The 14,320-nt window shown below is 32.7% G+C and overlaps 1 protein-coding gene across 1 annotated transcript; it reads left to right on the top strand.

Annotated features, from left to right (window-relative positions):
- Positions 1-10,473: 10,473 nt before the first annotated feature.
- LOC142353590 (polycomb group RING finger protein 1-like) lies at positions 10,474-12,523 on the top strand. Its single transcript, XM_075405873.1, has one exon. It carries the CDS (start codon positions 11,463-11,465, stop codon positions 12,477-12,479), a length of 1,017 nt encoding a protein of 338 aa, XP_075261988.1. The 5' UTR covers positions 10,474-11,462; the 3' UTR covers positions 12,480-12,523.
- The last annotated feature ends 1,797 nt before the right edge of the window (positions 12,524-14,320 follow it).

The raw sequence follows: 14,320 nt of genomic DNA, 5'->3' as shown, positions 1-14,320 counted from the left end.
TCCTTTAACAAATTTGTTTTTTTACGACCTCAATAGTTTGCCTTGAGAACACTCATAGGAGAACGGAGAAGTATTCACTTCTTGCATCTATTGGAAATTTCGTTCTGATACGCTAAATGCTTACTATTCATGATACCATAGCTCTATGGATTAAAGAAGTTTTAATTTCGCGTTAATCAATTCTTAGGTTTTAAGTTTATATGAGTTACTTGAATAACATACTGAAATACTTCAAATTGACACATAGCTCTAAAAGCTACTGAAGGAATTTTGTGAAAACCAAATGTTCTAAGACAAACACAAGTTGTTGCACATGTATACAGAAAACAGTAGTGCATAGTTACGTCTATGGTTCAAATTGAGCCTTTGAGCAAAACATGTTTGTTATCTACTAACGTTAGCAGGGAACTTCTTATCGTTCCTTACAATAAACCACGTCAAAACTATGCAAAATCAAAAGTATTATACAAATAACTTAATACTAAACGTACAAGTTAACGTTATTTTGCTTAAATTGAGCACAGTGGGGGGTCGAAATGTACTCCCAAATAAAGAATTGCAAGCCTATGTATTCAATCTCTATTTATCACAAGTTTTGCTGCAACACAGTAATATTATGCAACAATTTTGCAGAGAAGACTGAACTTCTCATACGCACAGTGCAATTCTTCAGCTTTATACGTAGCAATCAGATCAAAACCTTGAAATGTTAATGTCTGAGGTACTTAGAAGAAACTTCAATTCTTTTCACAACTGAGAAGGAATAAGAATTAGTCTAACTGATTTAACAACTGAGTTCTCCTCGAAATGTTATAGGTCTTCATTGGAAACTATTTGGCTAATTAGGCTAATAGAACGAGTGCTAACATCCCAGCGAACGGCTTATATTTACTTTTAACTGAATGAATTGCTTCTCAAATTAACATTTTAGCGTTTTCATTCTTGACTTGCATTTCATTCAGTTAGTGTATGCCAAAACCCAAACTCAACTGCCGGTTTATAACCTATAATGTATCATATCCTAACGCAATTTGAAGGCTCATTTCAGCGCACAATTGTCTATCAAACTCGTTATGAAAACAATATTGCCTTTATACAACAAAGGAAGGGCAGCTCAATTTCAAGCTGTCTCATACCCAAAATATTTATTGACTTTGTTACTACATTACCTAATATAACCGAAGAGGAAGACTTTATCAACAACTCAACCCCCTCAGAAACGGGAGTAACTTCTCAGAATATACCTAATCCTTTGACTTCTGACATATGGTCACTTCCTATGGACATAAAGAGGATCTTGCGCAGTTATGATTTCGAAAGTATGCCACTCTTCAGGAGCCATGAAGAATATTTCGCTGCTTTAGAAGGTTTGGAAAATATGTGGAAAAAGCTCGAATCATGCAGAATTGAAACAAAACTAACCACCATTCACGATAAAATTGATCATACAACATCATCCACACCCAATGATAACAGAAAGACTGTGATATCTTCCATCTTAGAACGATTCCCTAGTCTTCTTGAAGAAAACTCGAAAATTGAAGAAAACTTCCAGAAACTTAGCACTGAGCCATCGGCTAACAATGTTCTACGAAAGAGGAGCCAATCTCGTGTTGTTGGAGGATGTGTAATTCGCAGTGGAAACTTTCCAAAAAGAATGAGATTCGATGAAAATGTGAGGTGTTCATGCGACAATAACAACTAGAACTGAAAAATTCTTGTCGATTAAAGCTTATGAACTAGACGTTGGTATCCAGTATTTTCCATTTATAACCTGTTATTTTGAAATGCTGTGCTTTATTAAAATCCGTTGTGTGTGCTTATTATCCAAATTTTAGTAGTTGAAAAACCACTCCTTTAAACTAAAGTATGTTGGTTGAACATTATCCACGTCAGAGAAACAGGAAACGGGCTTCGACCTGTTTAAAGAACTAGAAAGTCAGAAATTTGTTGTAGAGTAGGATCCCCAAACCGTAGATTATCGTTCTGAAATGTTGAAATGGATACGCGCAAGAGTCGACGTTATAAAGAGCTGACGTTAGAATACGCCGCAACTTGTTTTGATTTAAGTAGAGCCGAAACCAAAAAGTTGCCCTTAATTACCCTAAATTGTTAGTTGATTATTAAAAAATTACCTGAGTGGGTTAATTGGTCTCATGTTCAGTTATGATAGTTTCAAATCAAGTCCCAACAGCCGCTGAGGCATGGCCATGGTCCGCGATGATTTCAAGATAATTATTTTTTTAATTTGCTTTCAGTGTCTTATACTAGAAGATACTAAATATTATTTTTTCCAATACTCGAATGTAGTAGTCTCATTTAAGAGCCAAATTAATTTGTCGCAAAATTTACCGTAAATTATTAACTTATAATTTAAATAAAATGTCGGTTCTCTTGAATCGGCTCTTTTCACTTCGGCTCTCTTACAAGTCACGGGTTGAAACAAAAAATTCAACCCGACCACTTGCTTTTTATGAATAAAAAAACCTATATTGTGAGAAGTTCGGTCTTCTCTGCAAAATTGTTGCATAATATTTTCGGTTAAAAGCACTTTTATTAGTTTGCTTAAGTATTCTCTTGTCTCTGATCAAGAAGGCGTATATATACATGTACTCTACTGTGTTGCAGCAAAACTTGTGATAAATAGAGAGTGAGTACATAGGCTTGCAATTCTTTATTTGGGGGTACATTTCGACCCCCCTATGTGCTGAATTTAAACAAATAATGTTAACTTATATAAAGCAATGGAAAAAGCAATGGACAAATCAAATACATTTAAACTCAACTATTGGCCTTATTGTTTGATTTTCACGGTTACAATTGCTTCTAGTTTATATCGTAACTGGTTCTATGTTGTAAGTTTAGTATTAAGTTATTTGTATAATACTTTTGATTTTGCATAGTATTGACGTGGTTAATTGTAAGGAACGATAAGAAGTTCCCTGCTAACGTTAGTAGATAACAAACATGTTTTGCTCAAAGGCTCAATTTGAACAATAGACGTAAGTATGCACTACTGTTTTCTGTATACATGTGCAACAACTTGTGTTTGTCTTAGAACATTTGGTTTTCACAAAATTCCTTCAGCAGCTTTTAGAGCTATGTGTCAATTTGAAGTATTTCAGTATGTTATTCAAGTAACTCATATAAATTTAAAATCCAAGAATTGATTAACGCGAAATTAAAACTTCTTTAATCCATAGAGTTATGGTATCATGAATAGTAAGCATTTAACGTATCAGAACGAAATTTCCAATAGTTGCAAGAAGTGAATACTTCTCCGTTCTCCTATGAGTTTTCTCAAGGCAAACTATTGAGGTCGTGAAAAAACAAATTTGTTAAAGGAGTAACGAAAAATCAGCTTGTACATAAATATTTGTTTGACAAGGATATCTTATAAATTTTTGCTTTGCGCAATCTAAGTCTTTTTTTTATTTCAGCTAGGCATTGTTTTATATTAAGTCTTTCAAATTAAAAGCAAAGTTGACATTATAAAGCGTTTCTTTTCTTACCGTTGTTAATTTTGCAGTTCTGTTAGAGGTTTCCTTTTTCTTGAGCGCCAAGCAAAAAAAAATATTTTCATACTACCTGTGAGACCGCTGATTCATTTTCATAGCGTAAATTGCTGATCAATAAAGCTTTTTTGAAAATAATGTTTTGCTATATGATTACTCGTGAAAAACAACTTTTTCATGTACATAATGATTTAACCATTTATTGTTATAGAGGCTACAAATTTTCATGAGGATAAAAATCATGTTAAATTACAATGGTCTCTATTGACAATAGTGGCAATAAGCAAAACACGCAGTAGTAAAATTCCACCTGGAGATTTTTTCCAAGAGACATTTTTGCTTATTTCACGCATTTTTTTAGCTCAGAGGAAATTAAAACACTGCATTATAAAATCTGGAAATCTTATTAGCTCAAATGCCTCTATAATCAGGATTTGCCTTTTGACAGTTGTTTTTGTCTCTGACTCAGTTGAAAGAACTCAAATCGACTCTTCATAGGATCCATAACAAACAAACGTTTGAAAACATAGAAACCCTTTCGGAAAGATAACATCAAAACGAAGTACACAAAGACAAGAATACTAGTATTATAATACAATATTACGACATAGAAAAGTGAAACACTAATTTCCAAAAATTTTGAATACTTTAAACTTTGAACTTGATGCACTATGGGTTACAGGGTTTTAACACTGAAAAATTTCCAAATCGGCCAAATGAATGTAGAAGTATACGTGTCAGTTTGACTCTGGTATTGAGGCTCCTAATCTGATTTCTACTGTCTGTGTTGTCGGTTTTTATGGTAGCAAAAATCAAAATTAGTTGTGTTAACTGTTACTTAATGTGGCCATGACTTAAAGGTATCTCCACATTAGTTATTTTACAATATTTAATGTTCATTAGCCGAATATTCTTCAGAGAAATTTAATCATTTAAAGAGTTGCACTGACCTATCTTTTCAAAAATTACTGGTAAAATATGTCAACACACCAAAAAAAATGAACATTTTTACCGACAATTTAAGTAAAATGAGCAATAAATCTTATTCTGAAGCTGTGATTGGCCAATTTAAAACACTATTCTGTAAGCGGACAAGTATACCTTAGTTTTTTCATCAACTAGTGTAACGGAGAGCTTTACGTGGTTGGACTGCATTTAACCGCATCTGGCCATGCCTGGCGGGCCATGGTCATGCCTCAACGGTCTGTGGGAGTTGATATGAATCTATCACAACCGAACTACTGATTTATAAACCAATTAGATTTTTATTACCAATTATGATAAAAACTGTCGTCTAAATTTCTCATTTTTTCCTTTTCGGCTAAACGACCTGTCCGCCAATTTTCCTAGCACCAGGAAAATCTTGTGTTTTTTCTGTTTTTTTCTATAGAACAATGCAAAATTATACTCTTCAGCTTAGAATGCTTGCAGAAGTCGTGCAGTAAAGATTGCATAATAGACCACGTGAATATAGTCTATATAATATAGTAAATTATATCAAAAAGCTTAGTAAATCCAGAAGGTCTCCTTCACTTTTTTGACACATATATAGCTGTAGTCTAAATAGATTGTGAGAACGTATTTCAAATGTTTTGCGTTCACAACTATATAACATAACAACTATTATGACGTAATTATCCCTTGAATACTATTTTTAGATCACAAACTCAAACTCAAACTCAAACTTTGACTTTAAATTAGAGGGATAGGCCAAGTTTTCGCATTTTATTATATTTGGTAATTCAAAGTTAAGCGGTCACCAATTATTGTGTTTTTAATACTAAAAGTAGTCTTTCTTCAAAGTCAATTATCCTTGAATAGTGTTTTTAGATCAAAAATTCAAACACAAACTCAAGACTTCCAATTTTCTGTAGAGCAATCGACCAAAATCACCATTTTAATAAACTTGCTTATCGAAATCCATGCCGCCTCTGAGTTTTGAATACTAAAAAAGAAGCCCTTTTCTTAAAAGTCAATTATCCTTGAATACTGTTTAAATCACAAACTCGAAATCGAACACAATGGTTCAACTTTTAGGTAAAGTGATCGACCATGTTTCACATTTTTATTCTACTTGCTTATCCAAAGCCATACTGTATCCGGTTGTGTTTTGAACACTAATAAAGACGAATTTTGTTTCAAATTCCGCGAGAAGTACTTCTCAGGAACCATTTGGTGCCCATTGAGTGTAAACAGACGCTGAAAACAAACAAAATTTGTTCAGCTAAACGCCTAAATTTAATGTTTTTGTTTGAGCTCAAATGCGACAGAGCTCAAATGTTAGGTCTCAAATGCGACAACACTGTGCAAGAATGCAACAAGACTGCGCAACGAGTTTGTGCAAGAATGTTTCATGAGGTTGATTCGTTTTTAATTTTCTTCAGATAAACAATGACCAAATGAAGTTTAACAAATTAGGAAGAATTAATATAACAAAAATTGCAAGATCATGTAGCGCTAAACTTTTGATGCATAGCAAGTTCACAATTACAGTCTCAGCTTTGAACACATCCTGAGCCGAAGCTAAGGTTAATATGAAACTCAACAAACGCATTGTCCTTCTGGCAAGCTATCCCAGCAGTTTTCTGTCTATACAAGATTTGAAAAGTAGGGATTCGGAAAATTTGTGTATTTCCTGACAACTGAAACAACAGGTGGCTCTGAATAAACATACGAAAACAACTATATAGTGTAAAACATGTTTTTTCTTGATAATGTAGGTACGTTGTAAAGTGTTTGTTTCCATTAAGTTACACACTATAGAATTTTTGAAGCAAGCAATTTTTGAATAAATTATAAAAAAAAATTGCACTTCAAAAAAAGAACATATCAAAAAAACTCCTAAAAATTAGACTGGTTCGCTAAACAACAAAACCCTACATTGATTTAATTAATTAAGTACCACTTGATATACAATACCATGGATTTCTTAATTGTTATTTAAGAAATTAACATTGAGTTGAAAATTACTGAGTTAATGTATACAACATAGCTTCAGCGTTTTTTATATCTTCGAAAAAACTTCAAACACTTAATGAACTGTTGAAAATATTAGCGGCTAAATTTTATCGGTCTGCGTCAGTCAGGACACATTACCTTGAGATAGAGAAAAGCTTCTGTTGTTTATGCTCAGCGAGTCTCCTCTAGAGATAAGAATTGATTTCATTTTTTTAGGGAAACAGAAACACCTCTTTGTAGATAGTTAGTAAACAAATGGTAACATTTGAAGGTATTAAAAGGAAGTAGTAGTAGTAGGTACTAGCGTAACTTAGAACCAATAAGTAGTTGTAGTAGATATTAATAGTATCTAGTAGTAGTTGTAGGTAGTACTAGTAGGTAGCAGTAGTAGTAGTAGGTACTAATTGTAGATAGTAGTTGTAGATAGTAGTAGTAGGCAGTAGCAGTAGTAGGTAGCAGTAGTGTTATGTTCAATTCCGAAATGTTCGCCAGGTTTCATAACCCAATATGTTATACAGACTCTGTCGCTTTAAATTTCAAATTCCTTTGGATGTTACTCTTTCCGATGCTCTATCAAATATAGTTACGGTGACGTTATTTTAAAACGTCGACAGAACAATAAGTAATCCAAAATTTTAACACAGGGTTACTGAATGCACAGAAAATTTGATTCAAGAAAGAACAATAATGAACTCATGCGTTTTTTTTATTGGCTTGAGGTGCTCTGATATTTTACTTCCAGTGTTTAATAGATGAGTATATGTATATTCAGTATGCTGGAACCATTTACTGAAGAAGCGATTCGCTTTTGTTTAAGATTTCAGTCAAAGCACACATTATCCGTTAGTGTTATTCCCAATACCCAAACAAGACTTATTCGCTACTGAAGCTGTTTCTTGCAACCCCCGCAGATACAAAGCTTGTGTTCTTTCTTGCTTAATTGATCAAGTGGCTAATTAACTTTTGAAAATTTAGCTATTTTTACAGTTCCAGTGGAAACTACTCTTCTTGTACATCATTACACTATTTGTTTGATTCAAGCTCTTGACGTATTCCTATCATTCTACTTTATTTAACTAACAAGTTCAGCTGCTCCTGCATATCATAGTTTTTCCACCAAATTTTTCGGTTTTTTACAGAATTTAATCTTTTTACTTAGCTCAATTTATTGTTTATCTCTCAACAATTTATCTCAAATAATTTTTTCCTGTAAATAATCTTGCTCAATCCTAGAAGGGTAGCTGAATGCGTATAGAGAAATTTGTTTTCAAAAAAGCATGCCCAAAACATCAAAAGGTTGTTTTTGTCTTCTGTGTTGCAACATTTTATCATTTTCTTGCCAAGGAGTAAATGACAAAGAGCATGAATTTGTTTTTTTAAGAAAAATCTTAATAGTTTTTTATTATGGTAGCTAGATAAGTGTAGAAAAAATCAGTTTTCAACAAAGCATGCTCAGAACATCAAAAATGTGTTTTTTCTTCTGTGTTGCAACATTTTATCATTTTCTTGCCTAGGATTAAAAGACAAAGAGCATGAAATTTTTTTTTCGTAAAAAATCTTGATAGTTTTTAATATGGTAGCTAGATAGGTGTAGAAAAAATCAGTTTTCAACAAAGCATGCTCAGAACATCAAAAACTTGTTGTCGTCTTCGTTTGTGACATTTTGCTTGCCAATGCTTAATGGGACAGAGTTTAGCTACGCTGAAGGTCAAAATCCGTGTGCAAGATATAATATTATTGGATCGTGGAGACAAATAGCAACATTCTTCAAGCCAATTAAATTGCCCTCCAGGAACTTATTTCCCCCCCCCTCTCTATCTCTCTCCCTCTCTCTTTCTCTCTCTCTCTCTCTCATCGGATTGCAAACATATAAATACATAAATACATAAAAACATTCAGACATATATACATACATTTCACTGTATAGATATAGAAAAACATACACACATAAAACCAAGAAGGTCTTGACATATACAAACATTTCCAATTCTACCCACAGACATTCACTTCAAATTATACTCATAGAAACATATTACTAAACTTAAGCAGTGTTACATTTACTTATAAACGGATATACACTTTCATATATACTTTCATTATACACATGAATACGAATAATCATATAAATAAAACTCCCATTCTTTCGTTTCTTCCAATTGTTCATTCCTACTTAAACATTACAATTTTGAACACATGTAAGCAAATATACGTACTTGTTTTGATAGAAATATACATAGTTACACATGTATATAAAAAAAATAAAGCCAAGCTTTCCACATCACACTGAACATTTGCAAAAGTATTGTCAACAAAATTTGCTTCTGACTGCTGTTTGACTTCTTTCAGACTACTTCAAAAACTGAGTATTTCATGTCCTATTTGGTTGAACAAAATGAAGTACACAAAAATCATTTTTGAAAGCTCCTTCATTGCGAAAAATCCATTTCATGCCATTTTAGGGCTTCAAAAAATTTTTGAAAATTTTTTTCAGAAAGATAACGAAAATTTTGTATGTTTCGACTCCCCATACTTCATAGGTGAATAAAGTGAAGTCAACAAAAAATCACTTTTGAGTGCTCTTTTATAGCGCAAAATCCATTTCATGCCATTTTAGGGCTTCAAAAAATTTTTGAAATGTTTTTTCAAAAAAATAACGAAAGTTTTGTATGTTTCGACTCCCCATACTTCATAGGTGAATAAAAAGAAGTCAACAAAAAATCACTTTTGAGTGCTCTTTTATAGCGCAAAATCCATTTCAGACAATTTTAGGACTTTGAAAAATTTTGAAAACTTTTTTCAAAAAATTCGAAATTTTGGTATGTTTCGACCCCTATACTACTTAGGTGAAAAAAGTGAAGTCAACAAAAAATCACTTTTGAGTGCTCTTTCATAGCGCAAAATCCATTTCAGACCATTTTAGGACTTTGAAAAACTTTTAAAAATTTTCGGAAAAATTTTTGAAATTTTTTGAAAAATTTTAGGCTCCTGGTGTCTTATATTAGGTTTTTTATGTTTTCACCAAAAAGATTTAGTGAGAGTTCAAAACTTAGGTAACACCTAATTCTATATACAGCAAACATTTCAACAGCGGATATCTGCCATGTTACTGGAGGGGGGGATCCGGACACCCCCCTACAAGAACTCTCACCGCCGAAAAACTGATTTTCTCTTAGTGAAAGCAAGTTTTTTGGTTAAGTTTCGCCAGTCAACTTAACCCAAGAACTTCTCTCAGGCTGGCGAAACTTAACCAAAAAACTTGCTTTCACTAAGAGAAAATCAGTTTTTCGGTGGTGAGATTTCTTGTAGGGGGTGTCCGGACCCCCCCCCCCCCCCTCCAGTAACATGGCAGATATATATGCTACTGGTGTTTATAAGCCGTTTTGAGCCAATTTCTCTTCTTTTTTTACCATTTTCCAACTATTTTTGGACGATTTTTGCATTTTTGCCATTTATTGAATAAATTCCTAAAATTTTCAATCAATTTCCTATCAGTTTTTCCCGTTCAATTTGAAATATTTTGCCGTTTTTGTCGGTATTGTTAATTCCAATCAAAAATATCGATTGTTCCGATCTCCTATAGCATTTTTTGATAGTAAATTAATGCAAGTTATCGACCTAGGAGAAAAGGAGAAGGCGATTGCTTTAAATAATATAAAAAGCTACTAATAGACTACTAATACCAATACAACTTTCCCATTTCTTACATGTTTAAAGATAGCCATACTACTACAAGACAACAGAACATAGCACACGTTTTACAATTGAGGCACGATAGAACATTTGCTTGTATACAGCTACAACACGTATAAATATATACGGGAAAAAGAAAGTGAACAACGTAGTGGAAATTCGGGAATATATATTTTTCCACATTTTCAGTGTGGCATATATTCACAGGGAATACTGAACACGCATACACGTATAACAAACAACACGTATAATACAGAATACAAAATGCTATGCATATATAAAGGCATATATAGTACATTTTAGCTTTTCACTGTGTGCGTGTATTTAGTCACAAACCTTCAGTCTAATTTAACATTTCAATAATCTTCAATTCTTACGTGTCTTTTATCCATTCAAAGTTGTGTGTTCGCGTTGAGATAGTTTGTGTGAGTACATAATCAATGAACTGAAACGAACACACACGCACGTATTGTGGTACTGACGGCTGGTTAGTGGTAATAACTTATATGGTTATAACAACTTCACGTTTGAGGCTTGCAGACGTGCGTATTTATAACCGCGTCTGATTTATAACTAGTTTGACTTAACTAAATAGACTTTACACCAGCGCAAGAGTTAGCAAAGGTGTACATTTTGCAAGTTTGAGCTGCAAAGTTATAATTTATATCTAATCGTTTATATTAATTGAACGGAAATTTTAGAACGGCTGCCGCTGAAATTGAACTGAAATTAATTGATCGACCCGCTAAAATTTATTTAAAATTTATATACCGAATTTGCAATCCGCTGAGAAATATCATCTTTAAAACGTATTACTTCGAATGAAAAATTTAAAAATTTAAGCTGATGAAATTGTCGAGTTAAGATTTTATTTGATAAATTATTATTCGTTAAACTTGGTTAATTTGAAAAAAAAAATTAGTTTCAATTCATTGTTGTCATACTGGCTACAATTCTAGTGCACATTTAAATCAAGTATGGACGTGAAGTCGAAAGTCAGACAATAATTTTCCAGAATTTTCAAAAGTTTTACAAAATATCTGACAATTTTGTTTACAAAATCCTTATACTTATAAATCTTTCGAAATATAAATCTTTGTTACGATGAAACAACAATGAAAACTATTTATAGTTGATTTACTCTAGTCTTGGTTTTATTTATTTACTACCAAACAAAATATTCCTATTTTGCTTATTAGCAACAGTCTTTGCTATTTTGAAGTCTTCACGCAAAAAGAATTTTGCACCGTCTCAATTTCAATCAATAGGCAAAAATTCATTGATTTTACTTATAGAGCAATGAAAGTAACTTCTGTGAAACTTACTGAAATTAACCCTCACATAATTTGCCCGCTTTGCAATGGATACTTAATTAACGCGACTACAACAATCGATTGCCTGCACACTTTTTGCAAGAGCTGCATTTACAATTACCTGCAAACACAAACATCAGACAACAAAAAATGCTGCCCAATTTGCGAAACCTTTTTAAACCGATCAAAACCCAGCGAATCGTTACGACCCGATCCTGTGTTGCAAAATATTGTTTATAGCGTTGTGCCCAATTTGTACTCGCTGGAGCGTGAACGAAAAACCCGATTTTATGAGGGCGAAAAAATGCGACAGACTATTTTAAGTTCGCCAAACCCGAGTTTGGACGCGATCTTCGGACCCGAAAAACCCGATTATTTCACATCGGAAAATAAATCCAAATACAAATTATCGTTGCATTATTTGATAAGTGAAAAAAATTCGTCGCGGGTAATTCCAGTTTCAAGTTTCAAAGTTCCTTATCAAGTGAAATTAGCAGATTTAGAGCAAATTTTACGGATTAAGTTTGGGTTAAACGACAACAATTTTGTCGAGTTTTATTACTCTGCCGAGTCGGATTGTGTGAAAAAATACCTAAATATGGAAGAAATTTACAAAATTATGGAAAATAATGGGCTAATTTCCGTTTTTGAACCTCCGACGGCGGATAACGAAGAGGTGAAAGAATTCGATATTTTTTACAGAATTTATGCGATTAAAAGGAAAAAGCGGCAACGAAGTCGAAGTTCCTCGGACGCCGAAACCGAGAAGAAAAAGAAACCCACTAAGCCGAAAAGCGATTCGTCGTCTACCAAGCCAAAAGCAAGTTCAAACTCTACGAAGCCGAAAATATCGACAAATACGGCTGACAAAAAGAACCAATCAGAGAAAAGCAGTACATCTAATAAAACAACCGAAGAAACAAACACAACTCGAGTCAATAAACCTTCTACTACTGAGCCCTCTAAATTTTCTATTAATAGTTTACTAGAAAATAAGTGTTAATTAATAAAAAAAGTTGTAAAATGTTGCTTTCCTGAAATAAATTCTTAAACTGTTCACATCTTTGAGGCTGAGTCTAGGAGAAAGTTCTGGCTAAAAAGTTTTTTTTTCAATCGCCGGTAAGCAATGTGAAACGCCAATATTTTTTCCGCCCCTGTTCGGTGTTAGGGCAAAATACCAAAAACAAACCCAATATTTTACCCTATTGTTAAAATTATCAGAAACCTGTTTAATCAATCGTATTGATAGCATATGTACTTATGGCTGAAAAACAAGGTATTTTTACCATTTTAAAATGTAAGACTAGTTCAGTGGGCCAAACCTCTGCGACACCCGAATAAGAATTAAAATTATCCCCTAAAATATGATGAAAACATGGTTGTCATAGCAATTAATTTGAATCGAATTATTGAACAAAAGAATTAAATGGAATAAGATAGGTTTTATGGCGTTTGATATCTGGTCACATTGGATATTTTGCAATTAGGTAAATTATCGTATGTAACCACATTTTGTTGAGCAAATTTACAACACGGTAGTTGCCATAATGTAGTCAAAAATTCTAAAATTGCTCCCTTTTATAGTGAGTTTTTTTAAATTATTTTTGCAAGGACGCCTATTTCTTGTCTCAAAGTTAACTCACAAGTCGTAAGTTTTTTAAAAAAGTGGTTTCTCCTCGAGCAATAAGGCCGAAGATTTTTTTTGAAACTATATTTTTTGACGCTCTCCCTTCATTGTTTTTCGACTGTTTTCTGACAAGTAACAAGTAAAGGTAATTAAATTTTTGAGACTAAATGTTCCATTATCATTGCTGTCAAGAATTATTGTTGTTTTATTCTACCAATTCATTACGTACGGTGAAATATAAATGATCAGCTAAAATTATTAATCTCCCTTGAATGGTCACCATGAGATAACCAATCGGGCAAAACTAAATAACAGATAACGAGCAAAACAAGCAACTTTTCCAAGTGAGTTGCTATGCGGAGCAAAAAAAAATTGTAAGCGCAACTCAAACGGGTAATTAAGTTCGCATGTTTTACAATAGGAGATGTAATCAGTTTACAGATATGTCATATTTGAACTCATTTTGTGTTTAGCAAAATTCTTTCATAGGTGATCTTTTCCTTAAATTTTTGCGTAGAAAAATCTCAGAAACCCCTGATATTCAAAACATCTATAGGCAAAAAAGCATTTTTCATAAAGTCAACACAAACGTCTAACTTTTGCTCTATATAATAAAAAACTTATCACCAATTAAACTCATGAATAGATCGTAGAATGTTCGTTTTTGACAAGCACAATTTTAAAAACAAAATCAGTTCAATGTAATAATTATCTATTCATAAAATTTAATTGTACAGTCAAAGCAATGATCAAAACTGTGGAAAACTCAACTTTATCAACAATGCAAAAATAGTAAGTTGACATTGTCTTTCAAAATAGCAGTGGCCGCAAGGAAATTGATTGGAACGTAAATTTACTTTTATATATTTCATGTGCAACTTGAGCAATGTTTTTAATTTTGTTAAGCAATTAATTATATATGAGAAAAATAAGTGCCATAGCAGATATAAACAAAAATTTCAAAAACAGAGAGTTTGATCTTGAAAAAGAGTACATTGCTGATATTGAGTTGATTTTTTTAAAGCCAGTTTAAAAATTTTCAATTTTTCTGTAGTTCTCCATATGAAAATTGGTTAGATTGAAACTCGCGACGCCTTAGCTTATCGAATAAAAAATTTTTTAAACGTTGGTTTCAGTTAGTAAACTCTACGTTCACGTTTTATTGCAGGTAACTAATGTTTGAATTCTGAAATCTATTCTTAGGTTCATATCATAGC

Source organism: Convolutriloba macropyga, chromosome 14, assembly GCF_964194025.1.
Source record: "Convolutriloba macropyga chromosome 14, txConMacr16.3, whole genome shotgun sequence".
In the NCBI taxonomy this organism is placed as follows: Eukaryota; Metazoa; Xenacoelomorpha; order Acoela; family Convolutidae; genus Convolutriloba; species Convolutriloba macropyga.
This window is presented reverse-complemented; position numbering and strand designations above follow the sequence as displayed.